Source organism: Diadema antillarum, unplaced genomic scaffold (genome assembly GCF_040938485.1).
Source record: "Diadema antillarum isolate AM-2024a unplaced genomic scaffold, OU_Dant_1.0 seq00001664_RagTag, whole genome shotgun sequence".
NCBI lineage: Eukaryota > Metazoa > Echinodermata > Echinoidea > Diadematoida > Diadematidae > Diadema > Diadema antillarum.
Genome location: NW_027272363.1, coordinates 55,431 through 80,080, shown reverse-complemented (window position 1 = coordinate 80,080; position 24,650 = coordinate 55,431). Strand labels below are relative to the sequence as shown.

The following is a 24,650-nucleotide window of genomic DNA, read 5'->3' as shown; positions in this document are numbered from 1 at the left end:
ATCTACAATTGAGTGAGTGAAATTCTCTAAATTCAGAAGAAATCATGTCCAGCCTCAAATGAGGTTCAGTACGTGAAGGATCAGTCTACCATCGTCAATTAGGAATCCCCGCTTAAGTTTTTTTTTTTTCCTTTTTTGTTATCCGGCAATCTATATTGAATGCACTTTAAGTTCGATTTCTGAGGGCAAGTTAATGCATAGGGCTTTGGAATATTCTTTGTATTGACATCTCTGATGCCTTTAAAGATTGAGTGAACACATGTGAATTGTATTATTTCTTGTTGGATACGCCTATTCTTTTATTACTGGTAAATCCGAAGCACTGTCTTCCAGGGTTAATCATACATTACGTTGATAAGGTTGGTTTAGAAGGGGAGTTGTTACAAATGTTGCATAGCAAAATATTACATAGAACAATGCTACATTAGGGAAATCAATGTCGAATAATGTTATCAAAATGATAATGTCCATTCCCTTCTAGATAGTGCTTTCTTGAATCACAAAATCATTATTTCACATATGTAATTGTATTGTTTAGGACATGTTTTCAAAGTGAAATGTCCACTGGCTCAAAGCCATTATTGATATAGGCATTTCAAATGTTCATGTGCATTGTAAGAGAGATGAATGTAATGTCAACAATACAATACGGTTAGCAAAAGGCAGTTCAATTGTCCATGTAGGTATGGAATGTCAATGTAGCACATGTCAAATATCAGACTAGGCAGTTCAAATGTCGCATAGCCAAACAAGTATCCAAATGACTAAGCAATGTCCCATTAGGGAGATCAAATCTGACATAGTGATTTCAAATGTCCACAGTCTTAAAAACTGCTTACATGGCTTATTTAAACCATATAAAACCTACCACACACACAAACACGGGTCCACACGGTGTCAAGATTTAAAAAAAGATTTTTATTGAACCTGTTGTAAAATTGCGTTAAAAAATCAATATAGCTAAACTTAAATGAATATCATGATAGTAGTGTGGCTTCCTTACGTGCAATTTATTATTTCATACTAAAGAATGACATTTTCTGGTTTGAGACTATTCACTTTTATTGTCTAAAACATAGCGGATGTCATATTTCTAGAGACTGTTTCTGGTGATATTTTGCATCTCATAGATAGAAAAAAAGTAGTTTATATACAGAACGGTCTCTCTTGTACTCCCTTTGCTGCGATTGTTCTGCAGTTCAAAAACAAATGTAAAGTTTCAGTTTTCTAAAAAACGTTTCACCGTCCTTTCAGGCTTGCCGGACGGAATTTGAAGGTGGAACGGTTTCAGAAGGGCCTATTACCCTTTATCATTTATGACCATCTTATCTTCTCTCTTCTTCTTCTTTTTTTTATACTCTTTTTTCTCCCTCCCTCTTCTCATTTCTCTTCCCCATTTTTCTCCCTCGCCCTTTCTGTTTCGGCTAAAAAGTACAATTCATACCTAATAACATTCACTTCGACGGACCTGCTTTTGCATATCCTGAAAAATAGTGTTTTCAGAGATGAAATTGAAAATCAATCAAAAGAGAAACTAAGTTATTTCTGTGATGTCATTTAAATTGTCTTTCCATAATGCTGTCATAGTCTCCATAATACAATAATAATTGCTTATCATCGTGTTTTCGAGTCAAAGGATATTTGAATTACCTGTGTCACATTTGAATTACCTATGACCGACATGATACTCTCATTGACCTGTGATGAGAGAATTTCTATTGTGTGGACATTTGACTTGGCTGTGGACTACTCATGTACCTATTTGGACATTTGATTCCCCTAAGGACATTAGAGTGACTATCATACTTGCTTCGGTACAGAATTTGACTCGGAAAACCTATGTTCTTGTGCTTACAGAGCACCATACATCAAACGCCAGACTACGGTGACAAGAAATATGAAATTCATTTAAATCTTTGCACACCTACAAAAATTTACCAAAAAAGAGAACATTTGAAGATCTTATGATCGGAATTCCATCGAATAATTCATAGTTTTTAAGAATAGAACTTTTCAGGTTCGGACTATTTACTTCCATGGTAAAAAAAAATACAGGAAGTCACCATTCTTGAGAATCATTCTTAACTCTTTTACATCACCACATGAAAATGTGATACTTATTTTGCTTCTTTTGTTCATTTTCTTGCAATTCATAGATATTTACCTGCCATTTTACTGCAAAAGCAAAATTGCTTCTCAAGTTTCACATTTCTAGATAATGTTTCATCACTCTTTTGAATTCACTGAAAACAAAACAGTGTTCTTCAGAAAAAGGGAAAAAATGAGTGAGACTCGCTTTGTTTTGATAAAGTCATGACAGATTGTCCCTGAATAAAAACGCATTTGTCTGCGCCTGATAATGTTCATCAGGATGTTATATTCTTTAGTAATATATCTTTGCTGTGTTTTGGAGTCAAATGATATCTAAGTTACTTACGTGGCATCTGAATCACATATGAATGACGTGATATGTTTTCGTTGACCTGAGGTGACGTAAAAATTTTCATTGTGTGGATAACTGACTTGGCTATGGACATCTTATTTACCTTACAGGATATTGATCTTGCTAAATGGACATTTGATCTCCCTATTGACATTTGAATTACCTAATGTGACGCTTGATCTAATATTGCGGATATTTGACCTGGAAAACCTATTTCAAGCATCGATGTAGATTTTGATTCATACAGGAAGTATGCTAGCATCGTGTAAATTAAATCTGTTCGACTGGACTTACTTGTGAAAATCACGAAAAGAACAGTTTCTTGACTCGTCCAAGTCCCTTCCGAGTCACTTCTTCAGCTCTGTCTGGCTGGTGAGCATACACCCGTGGAGGAAGTCTGGCTCTGGACCCTTTTTATCGATTCTTTTTCTCGCCGACATATAGGAAATCCAATCCAAATATAAGTTAGTGTGACAAAAAAGAATAAGGAAGTTATGACATTTTGAAGTTCCGCTAATTTCTGCAAAGCAGTTCTTTCATAGTGGATACGAATATGCAAATGAATGAGGTAACCATGCCATAACCCTCACAATTTTCCATTGATTGTGTACAGAAAATAATGACGAAGATTCAATGTCTCTGTCATTGAAGTCTAAAACATAATGCCATTCCTATAGTTGAATGACTTCAGAATAGTGATCAATTAGACATACGAGGATTTGAAAGACGGGAAATTTCAACATTTTATGTACTAACTATATGGCAAGTTGTGAGGGAATGACATGCTCACTCTGTCATTTGCATATTCATATTGACCGTTCAAGAACTGTTTATAAGTATAGCGAAACTTCAAAATGTCATAACCTCCTTATTTTATATCCGATCAAAATTATACCGTTGAACTCGTAATATTTTACTCTTTCTTATCAGACTAACTCATGTTTGGACTGAATTTCCCCTTCAAAAAGGATACCTCCCGATGATTTTCATATTTTTACATTTGAACAAATATAAAGTAGTTATACTGGGTACAGAGTTTCAGAAATTATAATGATTAGGTATTAAGAATAAGAATGTTTTCGACATTTATAACAAATTGCAATGAAGAAGGATGATGACATGGCAGCCTCAACATAAGAATGCATGAGCTGGGGCTTAGGAAGCAGAACAAAAGAAGAAGGCAAGCAAAGATTATACACAGGTGAACGTGCAAGCAAGTGGTATTGTTAATGGATTGACACTGCTATATTTCTGAAATATGTGAGGCTTCTATATCATCATCTTTGTTCATTGTAATTTGTGAAAGGTTTTTCAAAGTACTATTACCTTTAACGATCGCCCCGACACTGTACAGTCATGCTAACCTGGAAACAATGAACTGCACATTACTTGAATAAGAGACCAATCTGATGCAAATAATTTTCACACAACAATAGATGGATAATCTACTCTTAAATGAATCCCACAAGGATTGGAACAATCATCTCCCAACATTCCCACTGATTCCCACTGATCAGTTACTAGCCATCCCCTTTGAAATATAACTTCTTAACTCTATATTTCAGAAAACCCCATTCAATTTGGTTAAGCAGTCACAGAGAAGTGTAGATTGTTGTAAAGCATGTCATGAGTCTGATTCTTTCAAGTTTAGCTCTTAATGCTCCTGGACCTGCATATTCCTGTGTGAACACAGTGAAAAGAACTTGGAGGGAAGAGATTCCTGACACGCTCTACAAAATTACTCATTTCTCTTTGACCACTGCAGCAACTCGAATTAGGTTTTCTGTAAGATGTGGACTATGAGTTATAATTTCATACCCTGAAATTGTATTTGGATTGATTCACTATTTTTAAAGTTATCATTGAGGAGGGTCCCTTCTGTAATTTTTTTTTTTTTTTTGGGGGGGGGGGGGTGACACACGGAAGAAGTGACTCGGGCGAGTCACAAAATTGTTCTCTCCGTGATTTTAACAAGTAAGTCCAGTCAATTTCAAACTTTATTTTCACTTTTTTTTTCCAACAGAATGTACACAAAACCATATGATACATTTGGCATGCGAGTCATTGATAAAAGTCCAGTCGAACAGATTTGATTTACACGCTTTTATATATCAAGCATTTAACGACTTTTTTTCATGTCGCAACGTTTTGTCACAAAATGGCAGACACAAGATGGTAGAGACAATGTAAGCGTATAGGACAGTGCAATTCCGCATGCCAGAAATATTATTTGCAATCCAGCGTCTTTAAGCTTATTCTTTTTTTCTATACTTTGCTTAAACTCTTGCCAAACAAGGGTAATTGCGATAGAAGAGAATGTTAAGTTATGATGTAAGTAATGTAAGTTATAATATTTTTCAAGATAATAATATGACTCCTTGTTCACTTCATCTTTAGATTTTCATTGTGAAAGCGTTCTTGAAATCTCAAAGCCAACTACATTCTCGGTCAGCGTACAATTTGCTTAATCTATCTTTATTTAAATTTATGAAGGGGAGCGAAGCTTTTTTTAATTCTCAAATGACGGAGTACGTCAACTTGACAAAGTGAAGACAAATACTTCACAGCAATGGTGAAATAATATGTGTTATATTTTGTATACAACATGTACGCATTAAGTCACTTGACATAACTTCTGTTTTTTCATGGGTTCAGTTTTTCCCGTTTTACGTTGAAAAGGATATGAAGTGTTGTCTTGTTCTCTGCAAATAACATGCCTACGACAATATCAGGAAATGAGAGTTTTTATGAGTCTGCTGGGTTAGCTTCCATACTAAAGAATAGATGATTAAACCACAGGATAAAAACTGAGAGGACTCGAAAATAAAGAAGCACGAGATCGTCATGACCACAGGCATCTCTTTTCGACTGTCCTTCCGCAGCCCATCATGGTTTCGGTTAATTTTCTCGCAAGTCTTTCATCTATGATAGGCAGCATTAATTTGATTACGAACACATCCTCCTCACTTAGGTTTATAACGTACCATGGCTATATTCAAGAAATAACACCATTGTCTAGTACTCTTTCTCTTTTTTTTTCTTTCTGTTGCATTAACGTTATTTAAAGGGGCATTCCATTCATAAATCGACAGTTCCAGGTATAGATTTGTGGAACATATTGTGGTCCTTGAGCAGAGAAACTAATACTCTAGCAATCTTAAACAAATTACACTGAACAGTGTTGATGACATAGGAGCCTAACATATTCGTGATATTTCAGAAATGTAGCAGTGTAATTCTATTACAATACCGCTTGCTAAACAAATTCACCTGTGTAGGATCCATGGATGCCATCTTCTGTTCTGCTTCCTTGAGCTCCATCTCATGCATTCATGGTGAGGCTGCCATGTCATCATCCTTGTTCATTGCAATTTATCCTATCTCAATTAAAGGGACATTACAGACGATTTTCATAATTTTACATCATATAGTGCAGAAATCGACAACTCCATGTATAGGTTTGTGGAATTAATTTTGGTTCTTGAGCAGAGAAACAATACTTTGAAAAACCTTAAACAAATTACACTGAACAAGGATGATGACATAGGAGGTTCACATATTTCAGAAATGTAGCACTGTAATTCCATTACAATACCGCTTGCTTGCGAGTTCACCTGTGTATAATCTATGCATGCCTTCTTCTTTTGTTCTGCTTCCTTGAGTCCCAACTCATGCATTCTTATGGTGACTCTGCCATGTCATCATCCTTGTTCATTGCAATTTGTTCTAAATTTTGAAAATATTCTTATTCTTCGCCCTAACTATCAAAAATTCTGAAACTCTGTCCAAAGTATAACTAATTTATAGGTGTTCAAATGTAAAAATCTGAAAATCACCTGCAGGTCTCCTTTAATGTAAATCCTGAAACTTTGTAGTCAGTATAACTAATCTATAGTTGTTCAAATGTATGACGTCTGAAAATCATCCTGAGGTTTCCTTTTAATGTTCAGGCTGACATTTTATTGTCTTATAATGTAAAGCGCGAATGTGTATCCAGAGTTTGCGTCAAGTTAATTTTTCAATGTATAAGTTTGCATTATGTTATATTGCATTGTGCTGTAATGAATCATTTTGAATTTGACCCTTGAACGTTAGCTCTATGACACAGATCATCGCGTATTATTTTATGCATAGTTTATTCTATTTGTTTGATTCCGTAATGATTAACAGCAGCTTTCATTCATTCATTTTGTTTTGTTTTGTCTAATCAGCTGTAAGAATGCCAATTTATAAACATTTGTTAAACTCTGTGATTATCATTGACACCTGTTTGTATATACACTACTGGAAAGAACACAGTGGCTCACAGTGTGTTGACAGTGTGTTCATATAGTCGTCTGTGTGAAAACGCTCGAATTTAACAGTATGAAGATAATTTCACACTGTGGTGTGGTTTTCACAGAGTGTTCATATAGTAATGTTTTGTTTCACACTGTGAATTAATGACTCACTGTGTGTTCACACTATTAAAACGATCGAATTCAACAGTTTGAGGAGATTTCACACTGTGTTTAACACTGTGCTTTTCACAGTGTGGGACACTGTGTTCTTTCCAGCATAAGCATGTTTGTATCACCATAAATACCCGGGCACTCGTTTCATTAGGATTCCTCTGTGTAGTTCAGTAGTTCATAGCAACTAAGAAATGTCCGACTTCAAGCAAGTACACATACACACACACACACACACACACACACACACACACATACACACACACACATACACACACAAACGGCTTTATTATTAAATCTTTCATTATCAGCAATACTTAATTTCCTCTTTGCTGTCCCCGGCTGATGACGGTGATAAAGTTTTCAATCATAGTATACTTCAGAAAACTGTGTACCGATTCTATTCTGATTTTCGGTATTAAGTCGTTTTCTTTTTAATGATTTCCTTGTTATAGGCTATGATTCGTTCATCGTCTGTCACCTCGACATAATATGTAGACACTATGTGAACGTAGAAAAATAAAACAAGTAGATTTTCAGATCAAGAAATAAAAAAAATAAAAGTAATCGATATTCTTTGTATCAATTCTCAGGGGAGACACATTATTAAACAGCCCTTTAGGTGGGCGTTAAAATCAACATTGGTTGTTTTCACTATCTCTAATGGCCACCTTTATCATCAATTAACATATCTCTAATTTTGTTTAAGTGTGAAACGTGGCTCAATTTATCTTTTAGGTGTCCATAATGGAGTCTTTAGCCTGTATAAACGCTTGGGAAATAAAGAATAGCATCAAAATGAAGGGAGATCGTCTGTTAGGACATGTACAGTTATCTTAATACTTATGTACCTTAAAGGGGAAGGCTAGTAACTGATCAGTGGGAATCAGTGGAAATGCTGGGAGATGATTGTTCCAATCCTTATGGGATTCATTCAAGAGTTCATTGTATATCTATTGTTGTGTGAATATGATTTGCTTCAGAACGGTCTCATATTCAAGTAATGTGCAGATTAATGCTCCGTCACTGACCAGGGACGCTAACCTGGAAGCATTAAACTGCACATTACTTGTATATGAGACCATTCTGAAGCAAATCATTTTCACACAACAATAGATATACAATGAACTCTTGAATGAATCCCATAAGGATTGGAACAATCATCTCCCAGCATTTCCACTGATTCCCACTGATCAGTTACTAGCCTTCCCCTTTAACTCTCTTTACATGTACACATACATATCTTTTACAGCTACCTATATAACTTTTCACATTTACCAATGTCAAGCTGACAGCACATGTGAATGGAACTTTGCACCTTTCATACCATTGTCACAATGGCAGCACCTTCAAAGGTGCAACTTTGCACCGTTCTTGTCTGTGTTCACGGATAGTTCCCCTAAATAACGAAAGGAGTTCCGGGTTTTTTAGAGGATGACCCGTCTCTTCTGAAGGATTGCAGACAAATATTTGTACTGCCTATTTATGTGACTATGCATCGCAAAACAAACAAAAAGTCGCAGACACTAATTTTGTGTGAGGAATGAAAATAGGTGACTCAGCACGACTTGCGTGTTTCTGTTATATTAATGTGACTGGCAAAATACATCACCAATGGTGAGGAAACATGCAAGTTATGATGAGTTATGACGGAAAGGTGTCATTCCAATGTCGTTTGTTTAACTTATCAGTACTTTAGCAATTATTGACGAATGAGGTCACAACATGATTATTGGTTTGGATTTTTTTGGGTATCCAAGTAATCTGGAGAAAATTACAAGAAAAATTAGTAAAAGATGTATAGAATGTTTTTGAAATTCGTTTCTCCGCAAAAGTGATGCTGATGGTATCATAAATCAACACAAATCAACAAACATTTGTATTTTAGGAAACCTTCAATCTTATACAATGCTTTGATTCTGCATATACTAGTACTACAGGGGTGGGTCTGGGAATTTCATAAAGTAGAGGGCGAAAAAACAATTCTGGGGCTACTTCCGGGTTTCATCAGCTTCCAAGCTAAAAAAAAGGGGGGAGGGCATCAATGCAATTTTCTAGTGCCACTATATTGAAAAATTAAAGGTGTGCATGTGCCTCTTTTATTCTTTTTATATCTGTCATAAAAAAGGAGGCCTGGCTGGCATTGGCTGGGAGAAGTCTCACCACGCAACAACCCTATGTCATCTTAGTCACTGAAATATTCAGTGATTCCGTTTCACCGATGAAATCGCTCGATTCGCCAAACGATCTGCTTCGTTTTGGCTCTTGGTGGCTGTTTGACCATCCCACGAGCCCAACACCCACGAGTGATACAGACCTAGAGCTCGACATTGAAAAAAAAAGTCGCGCAGCCCACGAGTCACACAGCCAACGAGTATACAGCCACGAGGTCGACTCTTGGCACAAAAAAAAGACCCACCAGATTGACACTGCGTGTATTAAGCCCTGTGAGGTAATGTCGTTCTTGTGGGTCTTTTTATGCCTAGTGTCGAGCTCGTGGTCCTTAATTGCCTAGTGTCGAAGTCATTGGCATTATTTGCTTAGTATCGAGCCGGCGGACCTTACAGTTCGTGGGCCTATTTTAGTTAGTGTCTAGCTGTACGACTCGTAGGCTTTGTAACGCGTGGATTGAGTGACTCGTGGGCTGCATGACTCGTGGGTGTCCAGCTCGTGACATGCACCCGCTTGTTTTTGGGCTCCTGGTGGTAGTTTGATGAGTCTCTCTCTCTTGATTGACCATCTAATAGCTCCTTCTGCAATTGCTACAGCGGGAGGGCCTTTTCGTATCTTTTATCTTGATACGACGTCTTCCTTATAAATGAAATAATACGATGATTGTCAATTCTATTATATGTGAAGAAATGAACATACACAGCTAATTTGTCTTATTGTCCTTTGACGAGTTATTGCAACGGTAGCAGCAGTTTTAATATGGTTTGCGCATAAGGTAGTATGTTAGCTGTTGTTGTTTTTTTTTTGTATTTATATATCTTTGCTTTTGGTGTGTTTTTTTTCCTTTTAGAACTGGATTTTTTACTTGCAAGAATGACATGTCTTGACGTCAAACAAAGGTTTACTGCATATGAACTTTGTTGTCTCAGAGATTCTCTCCATCGAGAACAGGTCTTGGTTAGAATTGTTTAAATAACGAACTAAATAATCAAAAATTGTAATTGCATTTTCGGTACCGATTGTTTGGAATGGGAAAAGCGTCACTCCCTCGATAAAAAGACGTAAGCCGTGGTCACGATCTACTTGACAAAAAGTAATCCATTAGTGAATGCATAAATCTTTAAAAAAAAAAAACACGAGAATACAAGTATATGTTCAAGTGAGAGCATTCACGATTTTGCGCAATGGTTCAAGATATGTGACATCTCTCTTGATAGTGAGCTTATCAGGATTTGATGAAATTCTTGTTTTGAATTTGAATTTTATTATCTAATGCAATATGATAACCTGTGCACATCCTAACAAATATGCAGTCACATAAAAATGCAAGGATAATAAGGAACAAGAAAATAGTATGAACGCTAGTCGAGCTTGGCTCCTTGAAGTTCAGGCAGTTACAAAATATTTTTTTTGAGTGTGCAGTAGTACGTTACGACGGTTACTGTTAGATAGTTATGAATAAGATATTATCGTGCTAATAAAAGCAAAATGATTAGGAATAATTCATTTCATGATTAAAATACTGATACTTGCAATATAGGCATGTCATATACAATGTCTACTGTTAATAGAAACAAAGTACATGTACTAACATTTATGGGATAAATATTTGTTCACATTCATGAAATTCTTCCGTCGAGGTGTTTTTATTGCAACTGATTGACAAATTGCCCTACATCGACATGAATAAGCACTGAACTGATCAATATTTTAGTAGTAGCCATGACAACAACAAAAAATCACCGTGATCACCATGATCACGGTGATCACGGTGATCAGGAGGTCGTAGGTTCGAATCCTGCTCGAGTATGTACGCCCATAATTTTTTATCATGGCTACTACTAAAACACTGATCAATTCAGTGCTTATTTACGTCGATGTAGGGCAATTTGTCAATCAGTTGCAATAAACATTTGTTAACAATAGTTATCTCAATGGGCATGTGAATTATGTCTTAAAAGTTCTACGACAGCTTTACGAAAACTTGACCTTCATGTTTTCTTCCTAATTCTTACTGTTAGATAATTTCAAATGGTTGCACCTTGGTAAGATAAACACTTCCCCCCCCCCCCCCCTCCAACTCAACCTTTTCTTTGTTCAGTTTTCCTGGTCGAACGGTGTAAACTTTGTACAAATTTTTGTTGTCTAATTTGGAAAAACGCAGAGATGAAATAAACAAAGATTAAAACAGATCTTTCAACATACTTTCGATGTCCAGGAACATCACATGCAGGCAGTGCAGAAGCAAGGAATTTCTGAACTGACTGCTGGAGCACTGAAAACATGAAAACTTCATCAGCTATTTCAATTAGCTTCCTCTTTGGTATGTGTTCGATAATACTGCATGTCGCCTCTATCGGTTTTCACGAATGATATAATTATGAATAACGCAGGCTCTTAATTGCGCTATGCTACACAAATACATAAATTGCCAGTAATTCTATTTCATTGTGCGTTAGATAAAGAGAATCGTAAATAAATATCGACAGCTCGGACGGGCACGGTTATCATTAATTGCAAGCCAAGAGGTCATTTCCCAATAATGCTTTGCCCCGAGACGAATTCAAGGGGTATCATCGAGAGCAGATATTTTTATTGTGGCCCAAAAAGGTGTGTGCGATATTTGCTTTATATACCGCACCTAACTTTCCATAATCTAAGGTTTCAATGCTTACATTCAGACACTGAAATCAAGATGTCGTGCTACCGTCAGAGAAAATACATAAAGTAAAATATAGAATTTATTTCATAATGCACAAATAATATCAAAACCCTCTATCTGATTACAGGGCAGTATAGCGAAAACTATTGACTGTACATTTGACCAATCAGAAACGAGGATTCATCAGATGAGGTATATAGTGCATGATAGATCATGCACCACTAAGTACTATATATAATTTGTACATAATGTAAAATATATAATAGATGAATTGCTTTAAACGTTTGCAAACTTTTATGAATATAAAAGTTATGTGGCATGAATACAAACAATTGTACTTCATGTTACAAATAAGCTATTCATTTTTAGTTGTTGTTCCTGTCGTCAACCTGCTTTATTCAAGCAAAAATAAGTATGTTTTAAGTGTATGTATGTGAAAATATTACCTACCAGGGCACGTAAATATTACCTTTATATATATATATATATATATATATATATATATATATATAAGGGACAAAATGACCTTCATATATATATATATATATAAAGGACAAAATTAAATGACCTTTCGTTAATCCAGAAACGTTGACGTAGTGCGGGGAAACCTTGGTGTTCTGGGCAAAGCTTAATAATTATGAAGATTTTAGTATCTTGTAAGCAACGGACTGGCTACGCTTACGTGCTAAAGAACACATGAAAAAAAAATAGAGAGATACGGAAAGTGGATATTTCTTTCATCCAACAATCACCAGGTTGTTTGAGGACCTTGATCGGTGCAGGAGTGACTGTAAATTACGACACAAACCCAGGTATGATTCCCCTTGCCTTGTATCATTCATATTATGTAATCTATCTACGCGGTGGTTCTAGGAGGATTCTGGACAACCGTCGTGATTATCCTCAGGGAGAACGTTTCCATGAATTCCCTTCAACCTTGGTAATGTTCTCTTTCCAAGTTATACAAGATGACGGATGAAAATACTGAAGGTAGAAATGTCAGGCGAAAGTGTATACTGTTAGCATATAGATGGCAAGGTAAACGGAAAGTAACATATGGAATAAGTAAATATATATATATATATATATATATATATATATATATATACATATATATTTGTGTATGTGTGTGTGTGTGTGTGTGTGGTAAAAATTCATGGAATATTAGAAAAGACGATGAGTCAAAAAAAAATTCTTTCACTTTGGGATGGTTACCACTTATATCAATGTTCGAAGAAGTATTACATCTGGCCTTAAATCTGTGGTATTGTTTCAGTATGCTTTTTATCTCTTAATGCTTCCTAGGGTCCGACGACAACCAAGTATGTATTGCATTCCTGCACCTTCTTTTAATATTCGTGTAAATGAATTTGAATGATTTTATTTGAGGAGTTAAAGTATTCATGGATTTTTTTTTTAAGAGACGATGGGAGCGCTGAGAAAGAAACAAAGGAGAAAGTGGAAACAGTAGGCGTGCTTCATTCTAATAAATACATCTCTGTAAAAACTATGGTTTGGTAAAGAAAGGAGATTTCATCAAATTTAAATCCATTTAAATGATATATTCTTTTTTAAGGAACGACAATTTTTCTCAAAGGGAGATGAAGTTAATAGTTAAACACCCCAACATGATTATCATTTTATTCCCTGGCACAGACGCGATAGCTCATTTCGAGGGCAAATATGTACTGAATCCACACAAAGCAACCGTAAGTAAATCTTCTTTTATAAGGTCACTGATTTTCTTCTCTTTTTTTTTACTTTTTTTTTCTACTGTGATTTATGGGACAGCAAAATATAAACTGGTTCTTATTGTCATTGTACTTCGGCACATGATGCGATCGTCACTCGTATTCTTTGTTTGTTAATGGTCCAATTACATGAAGACTTTATAAAGAAGAGAGTAAGTCAATTTAATTGGTCATATAGATTAGTATGCTTTATACCTATTCTTGATATTTAGGTAGTTGCATTACACTAAATGCGACATTTTCTTTTTTGTTCATTATTTTTCAAGGCTGTTGTTAACTTGATTTCAAATCTTTTCTGGGATAGGTTTATATATGTTGTCGCCAAGTCAAATTCTTGGTGAAGGGCCGAATGCATAGCCTGGATCAGCTGTGGGTTTACGATGGAGTAGCGACTGACGTTGAGACCCAGAAAAAGCTGCTTATCAAGCATTATTACCATGTCGGAACAATTAACGACGCTTTGCGCCTGGCTATGATAGATTATCTGACGTCACTAGGAATTCTCGCTGGTATGTACCCTTTGTAGTAATTTGTATTTTTCTCCGTAAGTATAAATGTATTTTTACATTATAGGATTGTGCTCAGAAGCAAAGCAAAAATAACATATCTTATCTAAATGCATGATACATGACACAAAACGAAAAAAAAAATCGTTCCAGTATTTCTGATATTCAGGAAAATAAGTGCTTACTCAATAAGTACGTAATAGATTGAGCAAATAATTCAAATATTATATAATTGTCCTTGGCCCCACCGTTATATCAGAATGAATACACATATGAATATCATTATCACAAGCTATGTACTCCACTTCATTTCCCACCTATTAACCTGTCCCACCCCAAAGTCTAACCCCAACTCATCGCGTTTGCCCAGTTTGGAAATCATACTTACAATAAAAAGTGCACAAAAGCAAATAATATTTTACCCATTATCGACGTTCGATACAATGAATATACTAACATATGCAAAGTCACAAACAAGTATGCAGGAAATTTAAAAAAAAAATCTCAAAAACAGCTCATCTTTATGCTCCATGGTTCCACAACATTTTTGGAGTGCAAATGTCATTATTAAGATAATGTTTCGCGTCGCCCTCCATATCATCCGCACCCGCCTTTCGAAAAGTTCAAGCGCTCTTCTTAATTTCCCATACATAGATATTCCGTGCACCATCCCTACCTATTCCTACCCTCTGCTGAGTTCCTGTGCGCCGGGCGATAGCATAAGCTGTGACCAGACGTGTTCGTTTTCGTGTAGAACACTAGGATTCCAGTTGGTAGGCAGTGCGCAAGTGCAGTGCTGTAACAATGGAAGTTTTATACCCACCGTGCCATCATGCCAAGGTAAACTTTTCCAGTTTGAGTCATGTGCAGGAATGCTTTTCGATGGGCTCTTGTACCTTTTTACGGAATAGAATAGTAGTAACGGACCAACACCGAAGAGATGCCAAAGTAGAGAATGAATGCATGTTTAAGTCCAACAGTGATATTCATTAATACTACATTTTATTAGTTTATTCGTTAATTCATTTATTGATTAATTCATGAATCGATTCATGTCAACCCTGAAAAAGACTTATGCATGGGTATTTGTTTTAAGATTTGCTGATAAGCTTTCTCACCTCAGGTGTAATAATGAGCACTGTATGATATCGTTGCGCGTTACGTAACTTAATTACATTATCGACATTTTTTGTTGTTGAATGGTTCGTCATTTTCGTCCTTGATATATCGTGCTAGACTCTAAATTCATTCGTATTGACCCTACATTCTACAAGGTCAGTTCATGTTAGATTCCTCGCATTACTCTTTGTTCATATTTGCTTATTTTATATTTAATATGTCCATCTCAAGTTGACTATTTTGTGTTGTATTTCACTCTCGAAATCAAATGTAGTGCAAAATTGTATCAAATGTGGAAAATGGAACAGTGAATAAACACATCCTGAGAGGATTTTTTTATGGCTATCATAATGATTTCCGTATGTTGACTCGCCCTTTATCTCAGCTAATTCTTGCGTTGTGAGTACGTCGTCGATAACAGAGCACCTCATTGTCAAAAAAGGCAACTGCGCAGCTGGCCAACGGGTCGAAGTCGATATCGGATGTGAATTCTCTTGCGATGTCGGTTACCGGCTTTCAGGCAGTGCCGTTTCGACGTGCGGTCGAGACGGAACATTTTCTCCTCCATTTCCAACTTGCATGGGTAGACACCTGTTTGCAATCACTACTCTTACAGTGCTATTGATAAATGTGACAATACATTTATATGATTTGTATGTCTTACTGAGATAGGGCTCTGCTCAACAACAACAACAACAAATACGCTCTGGCGTATTCATAGTTTGATAATTAGTCAACTTGTCTCATGTGATCTTCAGTGCTGATTTTTAATCGTTGGTACTTTTTGAAGGACTTCTATTAATTTGTTCTATTTTGATTTTATATTTGAAAGCATAAATCTGAATGAAAGAAGTAGTTTGGGGAGGGGGGTTAAGATTTCATTTTTTCATTTCATTGGTCTCACAATATTTTTTTCCATTTGGACACTTTATCTTGTCTCAAAACAATTCTGCGTGTACTTCAGTCTACCTTTCTTTGGTTTCATATCCAGTGGACTCTTGCCTAGTCAACCCCTCATGGATAACAGACCACCTCGTTGTTCGAACGGAGAATTGCCTTGCCGGTAGCCGAGTCGTCATCGATGCGCAGTGCGAGTTTTCCTGCGACGTCGGGTTTCGTCTTTCGGGCAGCAACATGTCGACCTGTGGTAGTGATGGATCGTTTTCATCGCCATTTCCAACTTGCATCGGTAAATACAGCTTTCCATTATTGTCACATATACTAAAGGGGGGGGGGGGATAGAGAGAGAGAGGGAGAGAGAGAGAGAGAGAGAGAATAGCGACTCATTGATATTTCTACTAGTGGATCACAGCTCTGAAAGATTACTGTATTCAACAGTCAAGACTAGTGATCTTCTTAAAACACAAGTTTCATTTTGTTTTTCTTATAACATGAGGCTAGTCAATCATGTGTAGAAGACATCGATCCATGCAAAATTTCGCGTTAGTCCTGTGATCCCATAATCTAGAAAGCCTTATTAAAAAGGATTGATCAGGTAACTTTATATGTGTATATATATATATATATATATATATATATATGTCGCTATTGTCACATTTTATGGTCTTTAAGTCTTATTCCTGACCATGCTTATTGTCCATTTATTTTTGTCATCTACAGTTGACTCCTGCCTTGTAAGTCCCTCATGGATCACAGACCATCTCGTTGTCGCAAGGGGCAAATGCCTTGCCAATCACCGAGTCGACATCGAAACCAAATGCGAATTCGCCTGCGAAGAAGGGTACCACCTCTTAGGCAGTGACTCCTCAACTTGCGGGAGTGACGGAAGATTCTCGTCGCCCTTCCCAAAATGTGCAAGTAAGTTTGTTTGTTTGGTTTTGAGTTTTTTTACGTGTACAGAGTCAGGTTTCTAAGGTATTCAGATCCAGAGTGTTGCCGTAATGTTGACAGTACTTTGTCATTATTCGCTGTAGTTTTCACAAGTCTTCAAATTCAAATTCAAATTCAAATGATTTTATTTCCATATAAAGTAATACAAAGTGATATACATAACGCTTACATGAGTACAGAACATTTCAAGGAATTTCGAATCACATAAGCTTCAACAAAGCATCGATACAATCATAATAATAATATCATATACTTTATATTTCGATGAATAAACAAGAATAAAGTTAATAAGATTTTATTTTTACCTCTATATGGAAAAGAGGAATTCAAGAGAAATCTTATAGGAAATAAGACTGTCGAGACATTGGCAACTAGTCTTCACAAGCGTCGCGGGAGAAAAAGGGTCCACTTTGCCTCTCATATTTTGTTGAAGATGATAATAATAACAAGGGGGAGAAGGATGCACATGGTAACAACTGTGATAACAACGAAACTGGTTAAGATTTTGCTAGTATGCTATAATAATCGTAATGAAAAAAGGTTCCCTAAAAAGAAAATATATGAATAGCTTTGTTGATAAGATTTGAGAGTGTGTTATGCTCATTTTATTCACCTCCGGGGAAAAAATGCATTATCTTCCAGGCGCATCGACCCCCAACAGTCACGTGACTTCATGTGCCTCACTGAAACACGTGACCGACGTTACAACCACGGACAGCAACGCTGTGTCACACAGGACCGACAAGAATGACGGTGTTCATAGCAATCAACGAGGTTTGTGATTTCATCATGTATATTGAACATTTGAACATCAAAATTCGGTTCTTTACTCTGTCTTATTGCCTATGTTGGTGCCATGGTTTTGAAATAAGTACCGATATCATGTATAGACAAGATCGGATGATTGTATGTTTGTATAATCTTTTACACATAATCATTTTCAAACTTCTAACACTTAGCAAAAAAATCCGTGACCATTAACACAGTAAACGAATCAATAACTAATAGTCTAAGAGATTAGAATTGTGATCTGGCTTTGATTCCTGTACGGCAGTCATTGTGGGACAGCCAATTTTGATTTTTTTTTTTTTTTTTTGGTTACCTTGATTGTTCATTATTCAATTCCTGGTGATCTGCACAAATTGTCCGTTTGAAAATTTTTACATCGATCCTGCCCCAAATGTGTTGAGATCTTGAACAGTAGCCATTCGTTGTATTATGTAATACTTCTTTGTATTATGTAATACTTAATAAACATGAAAAAAAAAGGTTTGTTTGTGATGTTACACATCAGTAAATGCAGCGGCTATGGTCTCTGGAGGAAAGTTGCCCTCTGCCAAGTAATTAATATAATTATATTTCTATAGATTAGGAATAACAAATGGTAAGGTAATGACAATAAAATCTGCATAAATAATGGTTTTGGATGGGGGGGAGGCTGTAGTAGCATGATGGACTCGATGTTTTATACTGCACACATATGTTAACATGTGAATAAACAAATGTCTCGTTTCTGTCTTGCCTGCTTCTTAGGTAAATCATGGCTGCCATATTTGGCATTTCTATCCCTGGTCTTTCTCGTTATCCCGCTTGCAATATACATCAGAAAGAGGTCATGCGTGCCAACGGTAAGCACACTAAAGGGTAGTAACCCCCTCCCCCCCCCCCCCCCTTTAGAAAACTTCTTTGTTTTATCGGGTTTCGCCTGCGGAGACATAAATTAGCATATTATTGACAAAAATAATTTTATTAGGCATTTAATAGCTGTCGAGAACAGTATCGATTGCCAAATACTGTTTCGGAGGTTTCTTGACTTAATGTCTCATTTGACAACTTATAATCATTCAACGCTCTAAACCTTATTTTGTTTCTCTTTGTAGAATGGAAATTTTATGTCTTCACGTGCCTATAGGTGTAAAAAGTTGTTCATAGTTCATAGTTTCATGTGCTGAACAGGGGGAAGAAAGAAAATAAAAGTGAAAATATTTCCTATGCGTAGCGGTCACATAAACAATTAGTTGGCTTTGGTGTTCATAAAGATTTTGATACATATAACATAACGTTGCAATTTAGAAACAACGTCAATCGACAAAGGAAAAATTGTCCAATGAGCCACTTCCGTGCGATCAAAATGAGTGTTGCACATTATAGGATGAGAAAGGCTGGATGAAGGGTCTTAGCTTAGAACAATAAACATTTCCTGAATCCTGTGCTAACAGTTTCGTGACCAAAAAGAATCGGGAGAGAAATGCAAAGCTGATCAAACTTAGACTTTGCCCAGTACCGCATTAAAATGAAAATCCATTGAATGGTTATGTTTGTTTCATGTGTTGGTTTGGCTTCTTTGTGTTTTGAGGGAATAACGCCTGTCTACTCGAGAATTTCAGAAAAGCAAAGTTTGATTACAACTCAACCAAAGGAAACGCTCGCTTGTACTGTATAGTGACGATGGTGGGATTGTCTGAATTCCCCGTTCGTCTGACTGTCTGAAATCTAAAAAAAAAAAAAAAATCTAATAATAGAATTATAGAAAACATAACCAGTTTCATTCAAAGAAGTTATCATTGCTAGAGCAGAGCTTGGCTTGATTCATATGATAATTTTAAATTTTTCAATTATCTTAATGGAAGATAGTCAAATTGTGTGTGTTTTTTTTTAAAGAAAGCAACACTTTCTTTTACCGGGGTAGTCTTTTCTGCTAACTCGGAACTGCCAGGGGCCCTACAACATATACAAAATAACAAAAAAGATACTACTGCACATACTTGCAGACATAGTAAAAATATGAAATACAAATTCATAACTATATTAAAACGATATCAATAAAAAAACTTGCTAAGATAATTAAACGGTTGAACGTAAGCCATTTAAGTAGGAAAAAAAATAGTCCGGGAGAGATAAAGTATACATTCACCTCCACACAAGTACCATTCCCCCCTCTCCCCATCCCCACCCCACCCCGTCCCCACACACATTGGTACCACTCACGCTTGCAAGTATTTCTATATGAACATCATTCAAAAATATATTTGGTAGTGCTTTTTCGATACATTTACTAATGAAGCGTTTTCGAACGGAATCGGGTAAATTTTTCGAGATTTTAGATATAAGATAATGAAAAGATTTCTTAAAATATTCAGCTCCTAGAAGCTTGATGCTGAAAGAACAGCTTTTTGCTTATCGTTTTAAAAAAAAAAAAAAAGATTTCGTATCAGGGTTCTACGGACATAACGCCTCCTTTGACCTCTTTGCACCTATTATTGTACCGATGCAGTAATAGTAATGTGCTTTCCGCAAGAAACTAGTTTCGAAACGTGTTACGAATACTCTAGACGATGTTAATGCACACGCATAGTCTTAAGTATCCAGTCAAATCATTATGGAAGAGATAGAGAAGGAGAGATATAAACGAGGATAATCAAAGGGGGAATAGAAAGGGGAATTCATAGATACATATTCCTTAGTTCACCTTTATATCAGCATCACGAATTTAGGACAGACAAAAGTCCGCGTAATAAAGACTCTTATCCAATGATTTACGACTGTCTTCCAGCTTTTGTTTCCCCGGCTTTCAAGGAGAGCATTTTTTTTTTTTTGGCAGTCTTAATCAAGGTCATGATTCAAAGGATGTAGAAGCAGTTCGGCATTCGATCATAACGCCACAAACTTGTTTACTTTCTTACGTAAGATAGCGGCAACACAAACTTCGGACTTTAAAACAGGAAGATTGATCTATAATTCACCACCTTTTTACGATCCTGAAGATATTTATGGTGCTCAAAAGTCGAAATTGCGTCTGGTTCCCTGTGCTGCTTTTATCCTTGTATTTGTTTCGTAAACGCAGCCTGACATCTTTAAGGGATGGTTTGGTTTTGGTTGAGATTGGGGATTCAGGTTTTAATTTTTGCGAGATAATTAGAAATCACTCATGAAATAATAAAAAGCATACAATTTTAAAAGGAATTCAAAGTTTATTAGAGGAAAATCGATCTTGAAAAAGCTAAGAAAATCCCAAAACAAAGTAAAACAAAGTGGTCCTAATAAAGGAAGGTAGGTTCCATCTTTTATTAGGGCATCTCTGTTTTTTGAATGTCTCAGCCATTTCAAAACCAATTTTTCACCAGGTGAATTTTGATTTACTCTTAGAATTGCCTTCTCTTTCATATTTCTGTGATATTTCTCTTTATTTAAAAAAGATGGAAACCTGAAGTCCCATCCCAACCAAAACTATACCATGCCTTTAAATCGTATAACAGGGATTATCGAGTCAGATACAATGTTCTCATTCAAAAGTTCAATGGTTTCGTCGTTGTACAATCATGGTGAGCTGATGATATTTTCAGCAGCCAAGTACAGACAGAGTTTAGATAGCTTAGAATTAGGGCTGAGTTGTTGCTCTTATTATGCCTCAACACGACTCGGAGTGTGATTTTATAAGATATGACTAGGCACTTGCATACTGAAGGAAATTTGAATGTTCCTTCTTTTTTTTCGCATCGAATGAGAGATATTTCAAACACATCTGCCTAATTACGTCTTTGACAAAAAAATTCACTATGGGCATTTGATGGCTTACAAAATGGCATCAAGAGGGCTTTGCCCTTTATTTATCTATTTGTTTATCTGTTTGTTTAGTTATCTGTTTATTCATACATTTATTTATTGCTATTGACCTCCTTTCACAGCACGGCTCTGATGCTGTGGACAGCCTTCGAGCCCTGTAGAGTCTACTAACTATATAAGATCAGGTTGCTGATGGTGAAAGTGAACTGCACATTTTGTAATTACATTATTTTGTATCATTTGTTTAAAGGATTACCAACCGCTGGATAACTCCCAGGAATGTGCCTTATCAAGTGAGTATATTCTGTCTCAATCAATACGTCAGTTTGATAGCTAAGGATTATTATTTAACAATCTTGGCTGGATATGGTTTTTCTCCATTTTTTTTAACATTTCAATACAAAACACCATCATTGATAATTATTTTTAACATTAATTACAACAGAATATACAATGTAACAGAACCTACAAATTTATCATGAACGATGACAAATCGACGTCAAGTAAAAGGAATATTCAGGAAGGGAAACTGCATCAGACCGCACATCGCAAGCCTACTCATGAAATTATGATGGCCTGAGAATATGGTAATGAAAAGAGGGGAAAAGAAAAAAAAAAGTTGGAAAATATTGTGCCAGGAATTTTGCAAGGTTCATCGTGCTGTGTGTGAATGTGCATAGACCTCAAAACAATACGTTATTATAGAAAACAAAATGTATTATGATTTTTGCTAAATCTGATTTTTTAAAAATCATTCATGATTGATATTTACCAAACACAATTCAGCCGTGATAAACAAGATTAAATGGCTGTACTACCCCAAATGTTATCTTTATACTGGATGTTATATTCATATATGTGTGTATGTGTGTATATGTGTGCGTGTGTGATGTATGTATTTGGAAGTGCCTAAAATGGTATATTGGAGGGATTTCAATCAAATTACATGTACATGATTATTTGTTCCGGCTGTCCAGCTTACAACACTTTTATTCAAATATTATATATATATATATATATAATATATGCTTCTTTTTATTGGTTCTTGAATTATATCTACATCAAAGCAAAAAAGTAAATAAAATTTGCTATTAAAAACAAAAATGCGTGCTTTTCCCACTAGATTGTAATGAAAAATAATTCCTGACCAAAACATAGCAAATTTTACCTTCTGTCTTAGTCCAATTCCATATTTTTCAAGCACATCCAAAAGTACACATATTTTTTTTTTATTTTTTATTTTTTGGTATCGTTGTAAATTTTCTTCTAATTTGCCGATGAATGGCAAAGTCCTGTAGGCACAGATACCGCGCCCTCTGAGCCTACTTTGGAATAGTCATGAAGCGTCATGACCACCGCAACCCTTTAAACAAAAAACAGAGGGAACTCAAATACTTCCCCTGTAGGAAAAAAAAGTGTTGTAGGAAAAGAATGGTATAGCAAAACGTATGCCTTTTCATCATAATACATATTGCCTTTTAAGAGGTGTGACATAACACTTAGCAGCCCAGCCATGCCAGCGGGAGTTATATTTCCCCGAAACTCGCAGCGCTGATGGAAATTATTATCTCTAAAGGAAAATGTGACTCCTAAAAGACTGAAGATTTTATGTTACAACGGTTGCGTGTATCAACTTTCCAATTTATTAAACACGTTGCACTGTCCATTATCAATCGTTTGAAAATGCCTTTCGGATCGCGTTTTTTGAATTGTTGTGTTTATCAACTCCGTTGTGAGTCAATGGGGGTGCATGAACGTGCTCAGTTCGTATAATCCTGTATAATGGTGTATAATGCCATGTATAAGGCAGGGTGATAAAATCTTGTACATAACTTGTGTATGATCTTCGTATAAAGATATCTCTCCAGACGTTGACGGATACTACAAGCATGAGCACGTGACTCCCGCCACGCCCACTAGGGAGCAGCTCGATCCTAGCGAGGTGACTGAAGAAGTCCTGGATCATCAGTGTGATCACAATTTGCGAGTTCATGTGTGTGTGTGTGTGTGTGTGTGTGTTTGTTTGTTTGTTTGTTTGTGACATTGGTCTATCGTACAGAAAAGCCAACACGTGATTGAAAAAATAGATAAATTGTTCGAAACAGCGCGACATTGATCGCTTCAGAATCATAAGTATATAATCTAAACGTTTATCATATATGTATATATTAAGAACTCGGCACAAAAGTAGAGAAACTATATTGTGATCGTATATGCTTTAAAATGAGAACAATGTAGGTAATATTGAGTAGCGTTTAAAAAGTGAAATAATTGTTACTAAATTTAGTTACATGCTCGATATAATTTGTTGAATCGCGTGAGTACATGATGCAAATTATAAATGTGGAAGGTTTAAAAGAAAATGTTGCAAAATGAGGGATATTTTGGCTTTGTTAGGACAAATTTTGATTTGAATTCAATTTCATAACAATAATTTTGACACGTAAACAGGAACTTTCGAAAGATATCTGGTATATTGCAAGCGCTGAATGTATCTTTTCTATTCGTTATTTATTGAGTGTAAACAGGAGGGGGGAGCTATCAAACATTCAAAGTCATGTGAAGACAGTCCTACAAAGAGGACTTTTTTTCTTTCTACTGTTAATGATTAGATAATGTGGGGACTCCACAGATGCAGTCAATATTAACTGATATCTATTTCACTAATTATATGCATATATATAATATAACAAGTTATTTATTTGGATTTTTTCTTGAAGTGCTACTGCATGAGCCTGAGAAACAAAGGAATAGTCTTCGTTCTCAACAACAACGACTACGTGGACAGAGGGGTCAGGAAAGGGTCAGAAATCGACGTCATCAATGTAACCCACGTGTTCAACGAGATCGGCTACACTCCTGTTGTCAAACAAAATTTGACCGCACAGGTTAGTTTGTGTAGCTCCATGGTGTCATGTTTATTGTGAGAAAGTATAGAAGGAGGCTAACTTGTTCAAGATGCATGTTGTAACCACACGTCACCTGTTCTGATTAATCTGTTTGTTTGTTTGTTGATTGGTTGGTTGGTTGGTTTTTGTTTCAATGTTGGTGCTGTTTGGTCTTATCTAATTTTTCCCTTTTTTTTTCTTGCTCTTATCATATTCAAATGACTGTATTATATAAATATTTTTG

General features: G+C 35.9%; 1 protein-coding gene across 3 annotated transcripts in view; it reads left to right on the top strand.

Annotated features, from left to right (window-relative positions):
- LOC139711515 (uncharacterized) overlaps nt 1-24,650 on the top strand; it is a 189,851-nt gene that overhangs the window by 159,035 nt on the left and 6,166 nt on the right. Inside the window, exons 2-14 of one of the 3 annotated variants that reach the window (XM_071623392.1) lie at nt 11,285-11,389; nt 12,484-12,540; nt 13,385-13,437; nt 13,784-13,988; nt 14,640-14,825; nt 15,490-15,687; nt 16,096-16,293; nt 16,725-16,922; nt 17,598-17,729; nt 18,489-18,583; nt 21,769-21,811; nt 23,375-23,460; nt 24,239-24,406. In XM_071623392.1, coding sequence (XP_071479493.1) covers nt 11,350-11,389; nt 12,484-12,540; nt 13,385-13,437; nt 13,784-13,988; nt 14,640-14,825; nt 15,490-15,687; nt 16,096-16,293; nt 16,725-16,922; nt 17,598-17,729; nt 18,489-18,583; nt 21,769-21,811; nt 23,375-23,460; nt 24,239-24,406 — 1,659 coding nt within the window. In that variant the 5' untranslated portion in view covers nt 11,285-11,349. Of the gene's footprint in view, nt 1-11,284; nt 11,390-12,483; nt 12,541-12,970; nt 13,438-13,783; nt 13,989-14,639; nt 14,826-15,489; nt 15,688-16,095; nt 16,294-16,724; nt 16,923-17,597; nt 17,730-18,488; nt 18,584-21,768; nt 21,812-23,374; nt 23,461-24,238; nt 24,407-24,650 lie in introns of those variants that run through there. The other 2 variants (XM_071623393.1, XM_071623391.1) reach the window with 2 other exon arrangements.